Genomic DNA, 18,542 nt, shown 5'->3' on the forward strand with positions numbered 1-18,542 from the left:
CCCGACTCATCACTGCAACCTCGACCTCGTCTGATGAAGATGCAGTCGTAAGGGTGTGGGCATGTGCACACCTCCTGCTCCTGAAACTCCCCCTCCGCACCCACAGTGCCACCCCGACCCTAGCAGACGAAAGCCACTCACACAAAGTCGAGACCTCGAAACCCTCAACCTCTCTTTCTTCTCCCAGGGAGGTCGGCTCTGGGCCAACAATCATTTGGTGAGGGTGGGAAGGTATCTGTTGTAACCATTCCTCCTGACCACACACTGCAGCATTCGCTTCCCAGCTTCTTCCTGGTGTCAGATTAGTGGGGTGTGAAGATGTTAGGATGGAAAAGCACGGGTGCTTTGGGACTCGGATATTCCCAGAAGAACAGAGAAATACTTACCTCCGACCCTCTCTAAATCTCTTTGTTTATCAGATTCGTTTCTCGTGTGTTACGTAGAAGAATGATAAAAATAAAAGTACTCCTGACTTTAAGCTTTTTTTTTGTTTTGGATGAGCTGAGGGCAATGTTTATTGGATAAAGACTTGGAAAAGATGCACAATAACAGTTTTGTGTCCCCCTGGGTACAATCACGTACACCCGTCTGTTAGACGCCGAAATAACAGATAAAATCGCTAGACGAATGGAGTTGTAACAGACAGCCTCCCTAGTCGGAAGCCGGTTCTAAGTGAAAATTCACCCGGTGATACAATCGGATATTAACTGAAATTACACCAGTCCACGTGTCCTACACCAGAAGAACTAACAGCATACTCGTCTGTCCTAGTTCAACTTCCCAGCTTTTTGCTTTTGTTTTGACTTTCTTTTCAAACTACTAAAGACGTTTTGTTGAAAAATCTCCCGACAAAAACAAACAGATGGGAGAAGGGGGATGCTAGAGGAATAAGATGAAGCAACTTCAAGGACTGTACCGTACTTACCCTCCACTACCCTCCGTCCCCTGTCCCCACCGGCGAGCCCAGTGCGAAGTCTCTGCCTGAACACCCCGCCAAAGATAAATCGCTTATATGCCTCCCTCCCCTCCATCCCCAAACCCGTCCCATCGTTTAGTCCCCTCCCCTCCCACCTTCCCACCCGGGGCTCCGTGTCTTCAAGACGATTGCAGACTGACTGGCATCGCGAGAACTGGCGAGGGGTCTGGGAGGGCACACAAGTGCCTCTTGTTCTCCTCCTCATATCGAAGGCCAGGCGTTTCCACGGAGGGAGGTGGGGCACTAAATACAGGGGCAGATAAGCGTGACAACAGACAACCCCAGGTTTTTTTGTTTTTTGGAGGGCGTGTGTGTGTTGATGTCCCAAGCGGCTGCGGCTTGCGAATGTTGAAGCACAAATGTATTACAAAGTAAACTTTAACTACTGCATACACACTCAAATGTTTTTGTTTTGTTTTTACACTTATACGCCGCTGTAGATATTCGGTGATCAAGATATGGGCTACCGATTACGTCAACATTTACGTCGTCGCCTACGTGGCGGTTACGTTCCCAAGACTTCGCTACGCGCATCGGCGCAGAGCAGACGGAAGGAGACAAGCAAGGACATAACTCTCTGCTCTCACTTTCAACGTTTCCTGCGGTACTCATTATTATTACTAAGGTAAACGGTATCAGTACATAACTTGAACAGACAGTCGTCCCCCCAACACTGGACCAAACGTCTTTTATTTAAAGACTCACTAAAGTAAAACTTGTTAAAAATGAATATTATTTCGCTAGAAGATACTAACTGCGCAGGTCAGAGCGAACAACTGCGTTCTGTTCACGAAATTGAAGAAGCGATTACTTGGGTTGAAAAATCAAGTCAAGATCTCATTTTCTGAGATGCAACAAAATTAGGTCCCGCTGATGAGGCAAAGCCTAGGTGGCACAGGTAAAAAACCCTGGCGCTGGTTGCATCCATTTGTGTCGCCAGTAATGAGATTGAAGTCAATCCATGTTTTTTTTTTTAAAAAAAAGTTAGTCTTACTTTCTGTGGCAAACTAATTCGCCATGCACTATTAATTCTTCAGAAACTATGAGTTTAATTTCGTACTTGATCCGAATGAACTATTTTTAGGGGGTGAGGAGGGCTGGGTTAGGTAATCCTGGACACCCCAGACCAACGCAGTCATAACTTTTGTATTAAAAGTAATGTAAATAACTATTCAGCAGTGCCCTCCAAAATATATTTCAGGAACCAAAAAAAAAAAAAAAAAAGCTACCACACAAGATCATTTACAGTGACTTAGACCCTTAAAAAAAAAAATTCGGGGATGGTGGGTGGGGTGTAACTGGAGAGAAAACGAAAGAAAGAGCGATCCTTATCACCCAGCACCAAGCAGAGGACACGGCCGACTTTCAATTCCCTTTCTACAAGACCAATTCAAAGGCGATTAGTTTTTCAGCCAGATCCGAGAGGCACTCGATATGGTTGTTAAAAGCACCTCCATTCCTGGCCTCTGTCCAACTGCAGACGGTTGGCCCACCCCGTGTCTGTCTACAGAGCCCGGTAATCTGTGGCTGCAAGTCTGGCCAGCAGCAAGTACCCTGCTATCCTTTCTGTTATCATGGGTAGAACCCGGTCTAAATGTCGTGCATCTGTGTCCCCCACTCCTTTTAGGAACTGCTTGCCCCCCTACATTGAGCTATGATTAGCAGCAAACGATCTTCATTGTACTTGTCTGGGATTCTGATGTTCTTGGCTTTTCTCAGAATAAAGATTGATCATCGACCGAGCACCGCAAATCTGGTTTAAACGTGTACATGATACCACCCGGAATCACTTTACAGAAAACAAAACAACTATTTACAGGCCATGAATATGGAGAGACGGCGCGTTTCCTCCTGGATTTCAATCACCGGAGATTAAAAACATATAAAGCTACATTTATGATCAATATAACAATATATAGTTATTTCGCAGACAACAGTGGGATTTTAATAAGGGAATGAAATGTTGAAAGTTCTTTGATGTCCAACAGAATGGACTGTCGATAATGTGATTCATTGAAAGCTATTCACGTTTTCTCCGACAACTTTTGTTAGAGTGCTGTCAGGCAAGATGAAAATGTAGCAGTCAGGGTAGTCACGTGATGGAGTTGCCCACCTTCACCTGCACACCAGCAGGGGATGAGGACATGAAGTCTGGTCCAAACCCTGGAGTCGTCCTAACAGCGTATTGACAAAAACACTGGACAATAACCGCCACAGTAACAACTGTAAGGTCTTTGTTAAAGGGGAGGAGGATCCTGGGGGAGGTAGAGGGTATGTACTTTATCCTCTGAATAGGACACCTGTTGACACGGTTGGCCGACACTCGAATTTCTTCCCCATTTTCCTCACCCCCTCCAGACTTCCAGCACCGGTGGAGTGGTCTGTATCTGACAACAGTTCTGAGTCAGGGAGAGACCTGGGCTCGACACTGGTGTGCTGTGGACACCGCACAATATTTCCACACTAAACAGTAAAAAAAGAAATGTCCGACTGTAAAGACAGTCCCTAACATTATTAGCCCTAAAACCCATTTCCAGCCTCGTCTGTGAAAGCAGCTAACCCTGTTTAAAGAAGTCCCCCAGAATTCAGCTGAAAGCGCTTCTTCTGTCACGACCTTCACACCCGGGGTGAAAAAAAGAAGCAGAATCTTGAAAATACTTTAATACGACCAAATCTGTTTCCAGCAAAGTCCTCGCGCCTCTCGTCGTTAACCAGCTCCAACGGTCTTCACTTGCCTTATTTTATCGCCCGTAAAATTACGAGTTCCCTGACGGGATTCCGAGTTTGCTGAAGTAGTTTCAGGGCCATGATGCAGTTACAAGTCACTTCGTTGAAGACGAAGGTTGTCGATCCTTTAAAAGCCATGTCGAGGCTGTAAACTGTGTTCCCATAATGCACAGTGGATTGAGGTTTAAACTCGGCCCCGATGATGCTCTCAAAGTAACACTTTCAACTCTGCGGCCAGAGAAGGAGAGGAAAGAGGAAGAGATGGAGAGTCTGGTGCACTTTAACCTCAGCCAAAGGGCGACCCTTTCCGTTGTGACACGTGACGTAAGGGAGGCAACTCCTTTTCACACCAACGCTTGAAGACTGCTTAGTGCCACAAGCAGCATCTGAAGCAATGATTCTGTGAACAGTGTGAACACGAGGGACGCTTTCCTGCTGTTAAACCATTTGATTCACCTCCTCTGCCAGACCGAGACACAGCGAGGACACCACCGGTTGTGACGTCACACCTTATTCACGCGCCGGCGAGATTTTGCAGGTTTTGTTGACTGTAGGGTGTAAATCAACATTTCTAAAACGAAATAATAAATAAACCGAAGTGTATTCAGGCGCTCAAATTTACAGATATAGGTTTATAGTACCTCTGCCTACCAGAATCTGTTTTTAACATGGACCAGTCGAGGTCTTTGAAGGTTTTGAGGTGGAGATCCTACAACTTCTACAACTTCTTCCTGGCCTCCACCTGTCCTCCGTCGCAGGGGACAGAAGCGCATGCGCAGTGCTGTCCATGTTCCCCTGATGATGTTCGCGTGCAGACCTCAAATATAAAGCCAGGACTTCTCCCGAGACATCCTCTTTACGAGCCCGAGAACGACAACCAGTTTCCATTAGGGAATGGATTGTGAGTAAAATGGATTACTAGAAGATGAATTTCCCACGTTAACTGTTTGAACGAGGCATTTGCGACCGAGCTTCCGGTCTGGGTATCAACACGAAGAGCATGAGCAGGCGATGTGAGCTCTCGTGTTGACTTGGATACAAAAGCACAAGCTTTATGTCGTTGTGCTTCCGGTTTCTTAGATCTACGTCAGGGAGTAGAGGTTATCTACCTTTCTTTAAAAAATAATTTTAAAAACCTAACCTGTGAGTGGCTAAGCAGCAAAGTTATGATACGTATACTATAGACATGAATAATTTCAGCGTTTGTCTTTGACTTGCTGAGGTTCCGGACAAGGGCCTTAACGCAGATACCTGAGGGTTTAGTGTTACATGAAAGCTTAAGTGGGTTAGTCTCGGATGCAAGCCAGCTGTCATTAAAGCGTTAACTTTATGTTTCAATATCGAATCCCATACTGACCTCCTACTGCCTTCCCCTACCTTTTTTGTTTTGTTCCTCAATCCTACGTACTCCCGTCTCTTTCATGTAAAACCTATACGTTGACAACGACAGAACCACCTCTCCGCCCACCCTCCCCACCTGACAGAGTAACGAGATATCCTTGATGATACTCAACAGGTGAATGGCCTTCTGGCTGCTGTGTACGCGGGAGACAACCTAGTCTCTCTCGCCGTGGCATCGGTTGCCTGTCTCTAATTGCATTCTTGCTGCAGGTAGATCCATTTCACCCGCCATCCACCGGCATTTACCAGCTCAATAGGGATCAGAGACTGGCTTTTGAAATCCGATCTTTCCGACAGTTTATGGGGGAATTGAAAAAAAAGTTTAATGCTTTCCAGTGTTGCAGGATGGGGTGGGTGGGGGAAACAATACGGAAAGTAGGGTAGGCAAGAGAAAGGGTGGAAGATGGGGAGAAAAACTGTCCAGGAGAGAAGGAAGATGGAAATCGTGCACTTCTACCAATCGTTCCTGACATGCTGTCTTCCTATTGGCCGAAACCCTCGTCAGCAGACTGCTCTTCCTTTGTCCTGAGTGGAGTGTCTTAGAGTTAATTATACTGACCTGGCTATTAGCGACTGGGGATTCTAAGACCTTTGGCAGGGGGAGAGGGAATAATGGTGCCAATCGAACTTTCAAAATAGCTGACCTCAAGGTGGCTTATGTAGGCTGTACAGGCTTTCCCTGCTCCCCAATCCTTCCCCATCTCCCTCCCACCCATTATACACACACACAACCTGACCCACGACGAAGAACAAGAAGCATAAAGTGGAATCATGGGAGCAAGAAGATCCAGCAAGATGGCTCTTTAGTAATCCCGAATGCTAATCTTCTCTGAAATAGAATTAAAAATAAAATGGACGAAGGGGTCAGTCTGTTAAGGCGAGAAACCCAGTCAATTAACGTGTAGTTTGTAGACAGCACAAAATGGATCCAAGGCAAGAAAAACGCAGAATTTTCATTGATTATGGAACTGGTCCTACACGCAATGTTTTTTAAATGTTCCCTCAAAAATATTGCTTGTTACAAGAGATTTCTGGCAATCACCTGTCTTGTCACCGAAAGCGCACGACCGAGCTCCAGGAAAGAGCAAGAAAATAAATAAGGGAAAAAACAAATAATCGAAGGTTGATAAAAAAAAAGTAAAAGATACAATGAATGAGGAGAGGAAGGTTTAAACGCATAATAAAGAGAAGGAAGAAAGAGATAGAAGGAAAATTGAACGAAACAAAGTTTTAAAAGAATGATAAAAGAGAGGAAAGATGGAAGAAAGAAAAGGAGGAACAGTGTGATCAATCAACCGTTTTCGCGAACATCGAAGTGGATCTTTAATAAAGACCGATTTTTCTGCCGTACCATGCATGACTGCTTTCTAATAACATGCAAACTGGGTCACAGATAGAACACGTGACTGATAAGAGTGTAAACAGCTGCAGGCACGACACACAACATGCTGCTACCCACCCAGGGTGTCGCACGGCCGTCGGTAGTCGGTGGAGTTGAACCGAAACTCTACAGGTGGCGTGACGTAGGGGTTGAGGTCCTGCCAGTTGATGGTGTTCTCGTAGCACAGCTGATTGTTGTTCATGAAGAATACCTTCCCGGCAAGAATTTCTGAAAAGAAAGCAATTTTGACATATACATATGGTAACTTTATTTCAATGTTTTTAAAAAAAAATCTTTTTGTTTGTTTGCAATGGGGTAGTTTCTCTGCTGTGCCGTGTGTGTGTGTGGAGGGTGTGTTTTTACATTCGTATCTACTAGTTTTTTTTTTTATCACAAACAATACTTCTTTCATGTTTTTTGAAGGCATCTCAATATCAAATATTTTACTGGAACTGAAACCGCTTTAACTATTGTTATTTTGCCATACATAAGTTCTTTGAAGGTAAAATAAAATTAAAATTCCGACACAAGACAAGGTAAAATAACAACAATAATAAAAACAAAATCAAGAGTTCAGGGGTCGTAAAAACAAACCCAACTACACCAACTGACAGCTGGTCTGTTCTGTTTATTTTAGCGAACAACATCACTTCACGCAAAACGCCATTAATATTCACGATCACATTTAAGATTTAATCTCGTTTTAAATCCGTGAAGTTATTATCGTTCTTATAAACAGCGAATATAAAATGTCCCTGGGGCAACATTCCCGATGTCAAAGATCGGTAACTCTGCACATGGCGCGGGCTTGATTGGAGTTCTCGTCCTTACCTGCTAACGAGGTGAATCGAAGCTCCTTCAGACCGATGCTCTTGTTATTCCGATCGTAGTTGAGGGCCACGAACAAACTGTAATCGTCGTCGCTCTGGGGATAGTGGAATAAAGTCTTTCCACGAATGATCTGAAGACTAGTCAGGGGCACATAATCCGCGTGAACGCCGACAATGAGCACATATCCTGTCACCAGACGAATGGAGGACAAGAAGCTGAGGTCAAAGTTCATGTCATTCTTGTCGAGAAAGACGATTCGAGGTTGCCGATGACGTAAGTGCAGCCTGTGTATAGGTCCTGGTATTGTCTGTAGCGGAAATCCCAGTCGCCTCGCGCCACCAGTCCGTTGGACGTCCCGTGACACACTGCAACACAACAGAAATATAATGACACACAGCAACAACAGAAATAAGATGACATACTGCAACACAATGACCAGTAATATAATGACACACTGCAGCACAACAGAGAATAACTATGGACATGATGCACGAGGACAGCCGTGTCAGTAACCATGACAACAAAGAGTTAGAGCTACTGACACAAGCGTGTCATGACATCGTGACACAGACACAGTGACGGGAGATGATTGCAACATCTGTGTGTTCGGCATGTGCTTCTAATATCGCCCCTGGCACAACCGATATCAGTTCATTTGCAAGACACCATATTATTTATCGTCTTTCACCACCAGCACCACCACCACCACCACCACCACCAGCAGCACCACCACCTCATAAATACCCCACAAAACAACAAAAAAATGATCTTATTTCTTCATATAAAAGATCCGAACTCATTAATAATTATGCTCCAGGCAACGGTGCAGAATTGCCATCTGACATTATTCGTCCCTGAATGCACAGACCGGATCCTCGAATCAATCCATTCATTAACAGCATCTGTTTCCTACGTCTACCCAGGGACTATTTTGTGGCGAGCAGACATACCCGATACACCCAAGCCTCTCACAAGGGTAGTCTCTTGATAGAGACACACGCATTCTCGACTAACCAACCTCTGACCGGACCCGCTAGTTATGTTTCCTGCATTCTTCGAAGCCGCCTTAAAGGAGATTAATGAACTAATACCCCGGGTATGTCAGTGCCGGCACTACTTACAGGGATCGATGTTCACGAGTTGGAAATTGCTGGAACAAACTTGTCCTGACGACGCCTGCTGTAATTCACGTGGGCGTCTAAACACGGGGGATAAACAGCCAGCATCGTGAGTGAGGAGGAGGGAGATGGGGTAGGGGGAGTTCTGGGTGACGTCGGCTCACCTACTGATGAACCCATTATCGGGTGATCGATGATGTTCAGCGCTGTGTGTGTGTGTTCGCGACTCGCCGACAATGTGCACTCTGACAACATCCTCGCACCGCTACCACCACCCCATCCACCCCTTCTTTCCAGACCTGACCCCCGTGTGATCTCGTTTTTACGACGAACAAGTTCTTGATCATCTCTGTTAGCCACCCGCCATCCCTCAAGTATTCCATTTATCGCTAACCGAGACATCAGGCGTTTCCTAATCCGGATTCTAATGCATATGGCAGCACCCAGGACAGCCTGTCTGATAGAACTTCACAAGCCAGGCGAGATTCACGACCACATTAAGACCTGGTGTTTCCCCTCCAACCAAATGACACGAAAAACTGAACGAGAGAAGAAAAAAAAAAAAAAAAAACACCCCGAATGAACAAATGAGTGGAGGAAAGTAGTTTACTCCGCGACTTTGAAGAGAAAAGTTTGAAGTAGGATTGTTAGTGGCAACTACATGTATTAACATCGAGGTCTGGGTGAGAGAGAGAAGCTGCAAGCATAGGTCTGTCTCCGAGAACACAGCCCCAGGCGAGACAATGGTCCCACTGTGAAGACCTCATGCATTAAACATGGCGGCAGTCAGGCCACCGCACCATCGTCATGGCCCCCGGCCTCATGCAAGTGTCGTGCGAGTACGAACGGATGGGCAAACCCACGGACATAAATAAACCTGTCTAATCTTATTTTAAACAGCGGGGCAGCCCGTCCTTTCCCTGAAGGACGTGCAGACGCCTGTCAGCCTCTACTGTGTGTGAGCATCCACGACACAAAGCTTGTTGAAAGTCGACAGGAAGGAGGAGGTAGGGAGCGCGAGTTGTCTTTCCTGAACAAAGATGGCTGCCACGGTGGGGAAACTTTGCCAGAAACGATTTGTGTAGTTGATGTTTGTATTGAAGTGAATGCGCATGCGCGGTCACGAGTGATTCAAAGTGATTCTCCTCAAATTATAAACACCACCACAGCAACAACAATAACAACAACAGAAGCAGCAGCAACGACCGGCTCTGATAGGAATAATCGTTTCCTGCACAGTTATTATGCCTTGCGAGAAAGAAGTCAAGGCAATTTCCGGTTGAGGATTTTTAAACCTCAGAACTCCTCAGCGTTTCATTGCAGTTGCAGCTGGAGGCCGCCTTCCGAGTAGCACGTGCCGCCGGCGAGCGCCAGACGATGACTTTACAAGGTGGGCGTCAGCCGAGCAGGTCTGTAGAGAGGAGCGAGAGAACATATTGTTCTTTACCAGCACCGTGGAACAAAAATCCATTATTTTCTGCTCATATCAAAGTCCATGGCAGCAAATTCTAGTTCCACAAAGTTCTCCGTGGTACACGAACCACCCGAGTCCCGCGTCCACTGGAAGATTGCAAGACTGTTGGACATTTACCACAGGAACACAACCAGGAACTTTTTATCTTTGGACACTTTGAAAAAAAACAACAAGCGACTTTAATATCGAAATACTTCATCACTTTTCCCATGAAAATCCACTTGTAAATCCATCTCATCGTCTAAAATGTTGCTGAACTGGGAAGAAATAAAGTCCGTATCTGTGCACGCACCCGAATATATGTGTGAGAGAGTTTTATCGTCGTAACTGACTTACCCAAGCGAACATAAAATTTACATACAATATTTTTTCCAGGGATGAGCATGGTGTCTATATGCACCCGACCCCTGTCTGTTTATGTACCCGCACGGATGTTGTAAAACTCGACACCCGCACTTAGCACGTAGGAACAAACCCGGGTAGGGCGACAGGGTCTACGGAGGGCGAATGATCAATGAGGTTAGAAAGCTCAGGCCACAATTATTTATTTATCGCATCAGGCCAATAAACAAAAAATAATTTCGCAATTTGCCAACGTGCGACCGATAGTCTTGTGTGTAAACTTACTTTACATTCGTGAAGATAACGAGTGATTTAAGAGAATATGCTCATCGTAATCTCCACTGATAGCCCCGAACTTTGATTTCTTGACGACCTGGACCCCCAAGGCACAGAGGCCGGGGTAAAAGCGAGGAAACGAGATAGGCAAAGATAAGTGCTGTCTACTTATCAGCGGCTGCTTATAAAATTCGTCATAAACAATTAGGTCGGGGGTCACCCCCTCAACCCCACTCCCCTTATCAGTTCTCTCTCTCTTCGTGCTCGTCCCTAAACCGACCCCACCACCTCTAAGATAACGGAGTCACAAGTTTGATCACGTGACTGTGGGTGCCGGTGCTTATCGCCTCGAGGAGAGTAAATATTTTCTTTCTGACCGGTACCCGCAGCAATCTACCCGATATCAAACATCCTTTTAGGTGCAGTCCAGCCCAAACAACACTCAACGATAAAGTATAGGCAGCATCCATTTCTGCCATCTGTTCTCTTCTTATCCTCGTGCCTTGAAGAATGTAGTTCACCAGCAGAAGAAGAAGTAGTCAGGGATAGAAACAGTGTGAAAAACAAGGAATGTGGGTGCGCGGGTGGATGGGAGCAGGAGCGGCAGATGCGACGGTTATTGATAATTTTAATGGACGACACAAGAATACAGCCCCCTGGCTAGGACTGTCGCACTACAGCAAAAAAATACAAATTTCCGACATGATGGCGATAAAGCCATGAGTCAAATATTTGAAAGCAGCAATGAAGAGGTTATCTCTAAATTTAATAAGCCAACACTTATCTGATTATCTCTCGCTCGCGCGTGCACACACACACATCGGCATTGACAACTTGTAAGCATATGATGTTATAGAACAACGACGAAAGAGTTTGGAGAGAATTTTTGGTGTCTTTCCCCACCTCGCCACCCACAACTGTGTCCCAAGGTATTCTAATCTATCCTCTATCTCACATCTCTATCAATCATGCCCCTCCCTTCTCCCTAATCCTCGGTCATTTTATAGGCTCAAGTAAATAACTTCCAGAAAAAAAATCAATGTAGAAATTAATGGATGTTTGTTTTTTTAAACTCAGAAGCATTGACACTAGGCATTAAACATTTTATTTATTCACCCCTTCAGAGGAAGAAACATGAAAGCATTGGTGTTTTTTGTTTGTTTTTTTTGTTTTTGATAAATGGGGCTTACATTATCTAAATGTGCGAACAGCCCACACATGGATTATTATTCGTTCAGGAGAGGAAATGGCGTTTAATCGGATACGAATGCACTTGGAGCTCACATTCTTATTTTAACAGCTATTGACTATTCTGTAACCCCTCATCTGTAAACGGGCGCAAATTCACAATTAATAAAGGCAATAATTTAAGGTGGAAAAGGAATCTGGGGACCGAGAATGACACCCCATTAAGTCAATATCGTGATTGATTTTTAAAAAAAGTTAGCCGAAATTTTGCTATCATTTCTTTTGTTAAAATTCAGAGTCAAAACAAATACTAAGTCTCGATTTGTTTGGAACACAGATATACCCGGTTGAACTCGAGGTCTCGGCGGTAATGGATCACCTACTATGAGTGGCGGTTCGCTTGCGTAACGACTGTAAAATGTGTTTTTGTTATTAAAATTCTTGCAAAATCCTTTGTTTTACATTAGAGATGATGACGGTTGCTTTTAAAGGCCAAAGGCTTTTCAATGTCCATGAGATTAGTTGAAAGCAAGACTGGAGTTTGGTCCGATTTTTGCCCTTGAAGAAATGTAAGCTGATGTGACTTCTCTTAGTTCAACTTCTGACCTTTGACATCATGACCAAGCGGCCTTGGGAATGAAGGGTGGTGGGGTAGACGCTCTGTTGAGAGTTCAGAGTCACGTAATTATATAGAGTCGAGCCTCAAGAACTGTGCCGTACCCATGAACTTTGACCTGGCAACAACTGCATGCTGCCAAAGGACGCACGCGCCTTTTAGTGCGGAGATTAGACCCTTGACCTCAAAACATAAACAAAAACAAAGCCGATCGTTTCTGAGAGTAGGAGGAGAAATGTCCTACAAAATACAATCGCAGAAACATTATCATCAGACACATCAACAACAACAACCAGACTGTTTGCCTGACAATGGCGCATCAAGGTAACTTTGTGCTTAGTCACTGGTCACACCGACCTATTCCACGGCCGTCGCCACAGTTTCTGACCTCGCCATCCTAAGTTTAGCTCCTCCTCGCTCCAGATGTTTCTCGACATCCTTGCTAACCATCTGGTGAATGATCTTAATCAACCTTAGCAACTTACTCCCGTATACACAACACCAAGTCGTTCCGTTCTCCATTTTTGGATTATCGTCCACATCGTCCCCTTCTTCACTGGGGAGGACGTAAACCTCCAAAAAAAAAAAGTTTCATCAGAACTTTGAGAGAACGATCAATCTCTTTCTGCAGCTTTTTCCGGAAAACCCTATACACAGGGGGAGGATAATGCGATATTAAAAGTTTTGACACTTTCGTTCGTTGGCTACATGGAAGGTCTGGCGAGCCCAGTGTCATGCCGCCATCAATAGGAGTCTGACACCGTCCAGGACCAGAAACTTTTTTGGAGGATTGAGAAAGGGGGGAGCAGGCAGCGCGCCAGTAGCCGTTGACAACAATTAAGCGGTCCTACACTCGGGGTTCGTCGTGCAGCATCATACATCTCGCACGTTCGTTTAATAAACCTGTCAATCTGTCCTGGGAAATCTGGGAGAGGAGGAGTCAGGCTAGGAGGTTAATGGAGTCAAAGTTTCTCCCTTTTCCCTGCTTTTTTCTTCTGCCTCACCCTCACTCTCCCAGCGAACTGGGCTTGATACTGCTTCCCTGAACTTGTATATCCATCTTGTGAGCTTGGGTCTAATTTATCTTCACGAAACGTGCATACATACGACCGATTACGAGCAAACTATGTCTTTCCTGATCTCCCAGGGTTGTAGTACATGATACATGATACCCGTGTTTCATCTTTCACTGACGAGTACAAGCCCCAACCTATCATTTTTTCCCTTCTCTTTTCTCTCAAAACAACTCCTCCACTGGCCGGAGGTCTGGAAAAGTAACTAAACCGCCGACCAGCAACCTCGAAATGCTATCTTCTCCTCGTCAAACCCCACGTGACCTTTATCCTCTCTCTCTCACTCTACTAACTTCCAGAGAAAGAAAGACATTGGCAGCGGACAAAGCCTGGTACATTGGAGGAAAGAATGCCAGACTAGTTGGTGCGTACAGAGATCAAGTCTAATGCAATCAGCAGCAGACAATTATCGACACCACCAACGACAGCCACAACTTTGTGCCGTACAGCAAAGCCAGCAACATCGCCGACAGACCGTGCATCTCGCAATAACAGATTTAAAAGTGCTCCGCCATTACTTCCTCCCACACACACACTCGTCCTAACCCTCAATCAATTATTTTGTCCCAAGCTATCGACTGGCTACATCGTCCAACATCATCATCAGCATGTCTTCCCAGCACTTCCCTTCATGACAATATCAACCTTTAACCTTTCATCGCAAGGGGATGCGAAATACTGGCCCTGATAATGTCGGAGACGATCCGAACTTCAGGCGCCGGGCCCCGCAGGTGCGCACCGAAGGAAACGAGTTCTCGATCACCTGCCGGGTTGCGAACGACGGCCGCTTCCGGTTCAGATGGTCCCGGGCATCAACAGCACACCTGATCCTGCGTGTATCCAGTTCCTGCCGAGCTCTCCAGGTGAGAGGAAAACAAACAGCGCCCCGTTGATTTCTTTAAAGTGAAAGAATGTTTAAGCAGGTGTTTTCAAGGTGGGAGGGAGTGTAGTTCGAACTTCAGAGGAGGGAAGAGACTTCTGTTTCCTTCCTGTGCGGCGCCCTTTCCTTCCAAAATGTGCGATGAACCTGCATCGAGAGTCTCTTCGTCAGTTTTGTCGATGGGTTCCCACAGTCCTGGGCAACATCCCGCACTAATTATGCTCTTTATTCTGCATCCCGTTTGGTCCATCTTCTTCCGGATGTTTATCGTTGGTTTATCGTTGTCCAAAGCTCGTCTAGTCCCTTGAGTTTACTGGTGCTGATAAAAAGCCGTCTTCATTGCCATAATGTATAATTATAGCCACTCTGTTAATTCTCATTAACAGCAGCATAAAACGACTTCATCTTTCCAACAGACTCCTTGGCTGTGTCGTGCTTTCACAGTAAACACATTTCTTGAGATTAAAACCCAATTCATATTAACCAACATAAAAATAAGATTTGCAAACGTTTCTTTATCTCTTTTATTTTTCTTCAGAAAATTGAGGTTTGGACTTTGAAAAAAAATCTTCTTCGTCGAGTCTAGATTACGAAAATAAAGTGTTTTCTCCATCATGGCCACATGGCCAACACAAGCATCGAGAAGGTTCGCAAGGAGGTCACTTCCAAAAATAACTTGTCAAGTTAATTTTATCTTTTTCCTACATTCGCCACTTCATTAGGGAGACAAACGATAACTAGCCTGTCGTTCCACAAATATTAAAAAAAAAATGTAATTTAATTTTATAGCATAAGGGGTCTGCTGCACTACCCACAACCTAATACTATGTTTAGAAAAAATCCCGTGAAAGGTGGAGAAAAAAACTACATTAGAAACTAACGGTATTTGCCTCCGCGATATAAATAGCACACGAGGCATATTAAATTGACCGACTTTAAACACTGTGATTGGAAGGAATACTTTTTTTTCACCTTTTTTAAAATGCAAGTTCGCATAACAGACCCTGTTGACACGGGGCACTTTAAAGAGAAATGATATAGGGGAACATTATTATTAAAGAGTCGAAAGCCAGGTATTATAGTTAACAGACTTATCTTCTTCTTCACTTTAAATCTCACATACCTTACATACCCATACACCCACTTCTCCACACCTACCCACCACCACCACGCCGCCCCAAACCCCAACTGCTTTTGCACACGGCACTGAATTCTCTGGAAGTTGTTAGCGCTTCTCTGTTGTCGTCGGCCAAAACTACAGGCTAAAAATATTGTTGTTATTCAACAAGCCAACAACCTGTTAAAAAGTAGGCAATAAACATATTTGTCCTCACCATATCTTGAGGCAAGGCGACAGAATGAGAAAAAATAGTTTTCATTATGGAAATTCAGATGAAACTCAAATATTGCGAAGATTGTAATGAATTTTTGTGTTTGCTTCATCTGAGTGTCAGAGACTTTCATTTCTAGCTTGCACCTTTCACACACTCTCTCACACACACACATAAACGTGTGAGTACGCACGTCTGTACGTTTGTGCACACAGGTCGGGGTAGGAGGGATGAAGGAAGGAGGGAAGGTGCGAGACGAAAGGGAAGAGAGTCGAACAAAATCTGTCTGCGCCAAACTCCAGCCGATTCCAGTGCGATTAGATAGCACAGGGCTGAGAGTTTCCATAAATTTGGTACTTGACACTCAACCTGTGGCAGGATTCATCCCCTTATCTTATCCTCCCGACTCCCAAAATCTTCTCAGTTTTTTATTCCTGGAGGTAAACTCGTGCAGCTTCCGTCAGAGAGGAGAACTTTTCAAAAGATCTCTTTACAGCCGAACGACTCGGGTGCAAACAGTACAACAGTTAGACTAAACAACAAAAGCTGCACGTGCAGTGTCTAGTAACGATTGTGCGTGTCTGTGTGGGTTTTGCATGAGCATGCATGGAGGAGCAGTCGGTAATGGATTCTTCAGACTCAGGCTTGTGGAGAGGTGTGGAGGGGTGTGGAGAGGTGTGGAGGGGTGTGGAGGGGAGTGGAGGGGAGAAGGTATTGCCATCAGATACGTGGAAGGAGGGTGTCCCAGAAGGATGGGTTCCGGAGGTTGCAGGTCGTTAAAGCGACACGGCGATTCCCCTCATCTGTAGTTGGCCTGTTTTGCGAGTCTGGCTTTGTTTCAGTTGCCATAGTAATGCAAGTTTCATCTGTTTAAAAGACTTGCTGTGTGTTGTTTTGTGACCAGGAAAATCCAAGAAAAATCATTTCACCGTAAAAAGCTCGCTCTCGCACGCGCGCGCACAAACTTTGCGACCTGTGCATGGCATCTGCAAAAGAGTGCATCTTTAGCGCATTTTAATGGACGACAGTTTTGTTCCAGATATTTAAAGAAACGATAAAGTAACTTTTTTTTTCTATTGAAAAATTTAAGGCTCCCTGGCATTAAGCGATTGCGTTCTGACGCAAAGAGGGAAAGTCGTATTGAAGGCCAAAATGATTGGCTGAGAAAGAAGTGTCACTCTACAATCGATTATTTATCAGCTGATATACATGTAAACATTCCTGACAGGAGTTTTCTGTGATTAATAACAATAACAATAACAAAATCTTATGACAATGACTTACAGAGGAAAAAAAAGGAAGGAGGATGAGAGGAAAGCAGAAAACAAAATGAGCTTAAACGAATATATTGGTGAAAAATGTTATTGCCTTTCTCCTATATTTTTTTAATAATGGCTATAATGAATTCTTGTGAAAATTTTCATAATAAATGAAGCTAACAGTACAATTCAGGTTTAGACTCTTGAGATGAACTGGTCGGGAAGACGACAAATGCAGTAAGAGAAAGAGAGGGAGAGGAAGGGTTGAAAGAATAGCTCTTCAATAAAAAAAATAGCAGTCGACCTAGTAGTGGAAAAGCTTAAAAAAAATGAAGAAACATACTAACCCCACGTGAAAAACAGCTTTCAGCATTTCAGACTATTTTTTCTAATGCCGTTTTTACTCCACCATATAATTATACGGCATGAAATAAAAGATTAATAATTTTGTCCGCGGCCTACTTGTCCATAAATCGTTTTAACATCAACCTTCACTCGTTATGCTCCCCCCCACACGCACACCCCTGCCCATCCCCACAAATTCAAATCTTTAAATTCTCGGCTGCCACTGATGCTTGATAGAAATGTCGGTGAACTCTACTCCCGGAGTTCCTCCACCCACCCGACGAAAGTGTGTTCCGCGAGCTGTCTGCCAATTCTGCAGGCGGGCAGACGACGGGAGGAAAAAAGCCTCCGACAACAAGAAAAAAAGCGACATAAATCGTTGCCGTTACACACTGCATCCCCAGTTTAACCCTTGAGGGAGAAGAAACAAATTTCACATCACCTCTTGTTTGAAAATGAAACACGCACTTTTATTGTTCTTTTAGTTTAGAAACCAGGAAGGTTCTTGTTGCCGACAATCGGAAATTGGCCGTCCGGCATCCTCCTGGAGGAGGAAAAGAAAGAAAGAAAGAAAAAAAAAAGAACTGGCCATTTTCGAAGCTGCAATCTGAGTGTTGCTGCGATTTCTTTGGTCTGACAGCATCGGGCATGCGGGAATAAAGATTATGATCAATCCAATGCTAGTTGTGGGCGGGGGATAGGGAGTGGGTGATCGAAAATGAAATATTCTTGAAGAGAGGGGCTACCCGACTTTGTTGAAGCCTGAGCTTGCATGGCAGTAAGCATGGCATTGCAACAGATTCTTTTCCATGTCAAAGTCGAAAAAAAAAAAGTCGAACCACACGGGAACTGTGGAGAGTAGCAGGTTAAAGATGCAGTACACTGCGTTTTTCTTGAAGGATGTCACCTCAACTTTTTCCAGACATGTTTTTTTTTTTTTTTAGAATACAGTGTGATTTCTCAATTCCCATTCCAATGTCAGTTTATTTAAAGATTAAGAGTTTAAAACACAAAAATGTAGGCGTTCTATTTCAGGATAAATCCCACCTATTCCTAACCCTAATCGTTGCCCATTCCGTCAGCTCACCCGCACCACCCTCTATCACCCACATCCTCCACACGCCCCTAAGAAAAGGTAACAACTTGACGTTTATCGCCACAGGTGTAGCTTCAGTTTGCAAACTTCTACCTGGGTGAATCGTCTTTTGTGTACCCCCCTTTCCCTCCGCCACAGAGTGCGAACTTGCACGAACACAATGCCCACCCCTATCCCCCAAACTCCCCCATTTAGTCTTTCTCTCAAACACCAAGCTCCGCAGGCTCT

The 18,542-nt window shown here is 44.6% G+C and overlaps 1 protein-coding gene across 1 annotated transcript in view; it reads right to left on the minus strand.

The window, feature by feature from the left end:
* The window catches only part of LOC112561120 (epidermal growth factor receptor-like), a 96,748-nt gene that overhangs the window by 20,244 nt on the left and 57,962 nt on the right, over positions 1-18,542 (minus strand). Inside the window, 3 exon segments of the mRNA XM_025233412.1 lie at positions 6,564-6,713; positions 7,317-7,551; positions 7,554-7,681. Of these exon segments, the coding sequence (XP_025089197.1) occupies positions 6,564-6,713; positions 7,317-7,551; positions 7,554-7,681 (513 nt within the window).

The sequence above is a fragment of the Pomacea canaliculata genome, linkage group LG1 (genome assembly GCF_003073045.1).
Source record: "Pomacea canaliculata isolate SZHN2017 linkage group LG1, ASM307304v1, whole genome shotgun sequence".
NCBI lineage: Eukaryota > Metazoa > Mollusca > Gastropoda > Architaenioglossa > Ampullariidae > Pomacea > Pomacea canaliculata.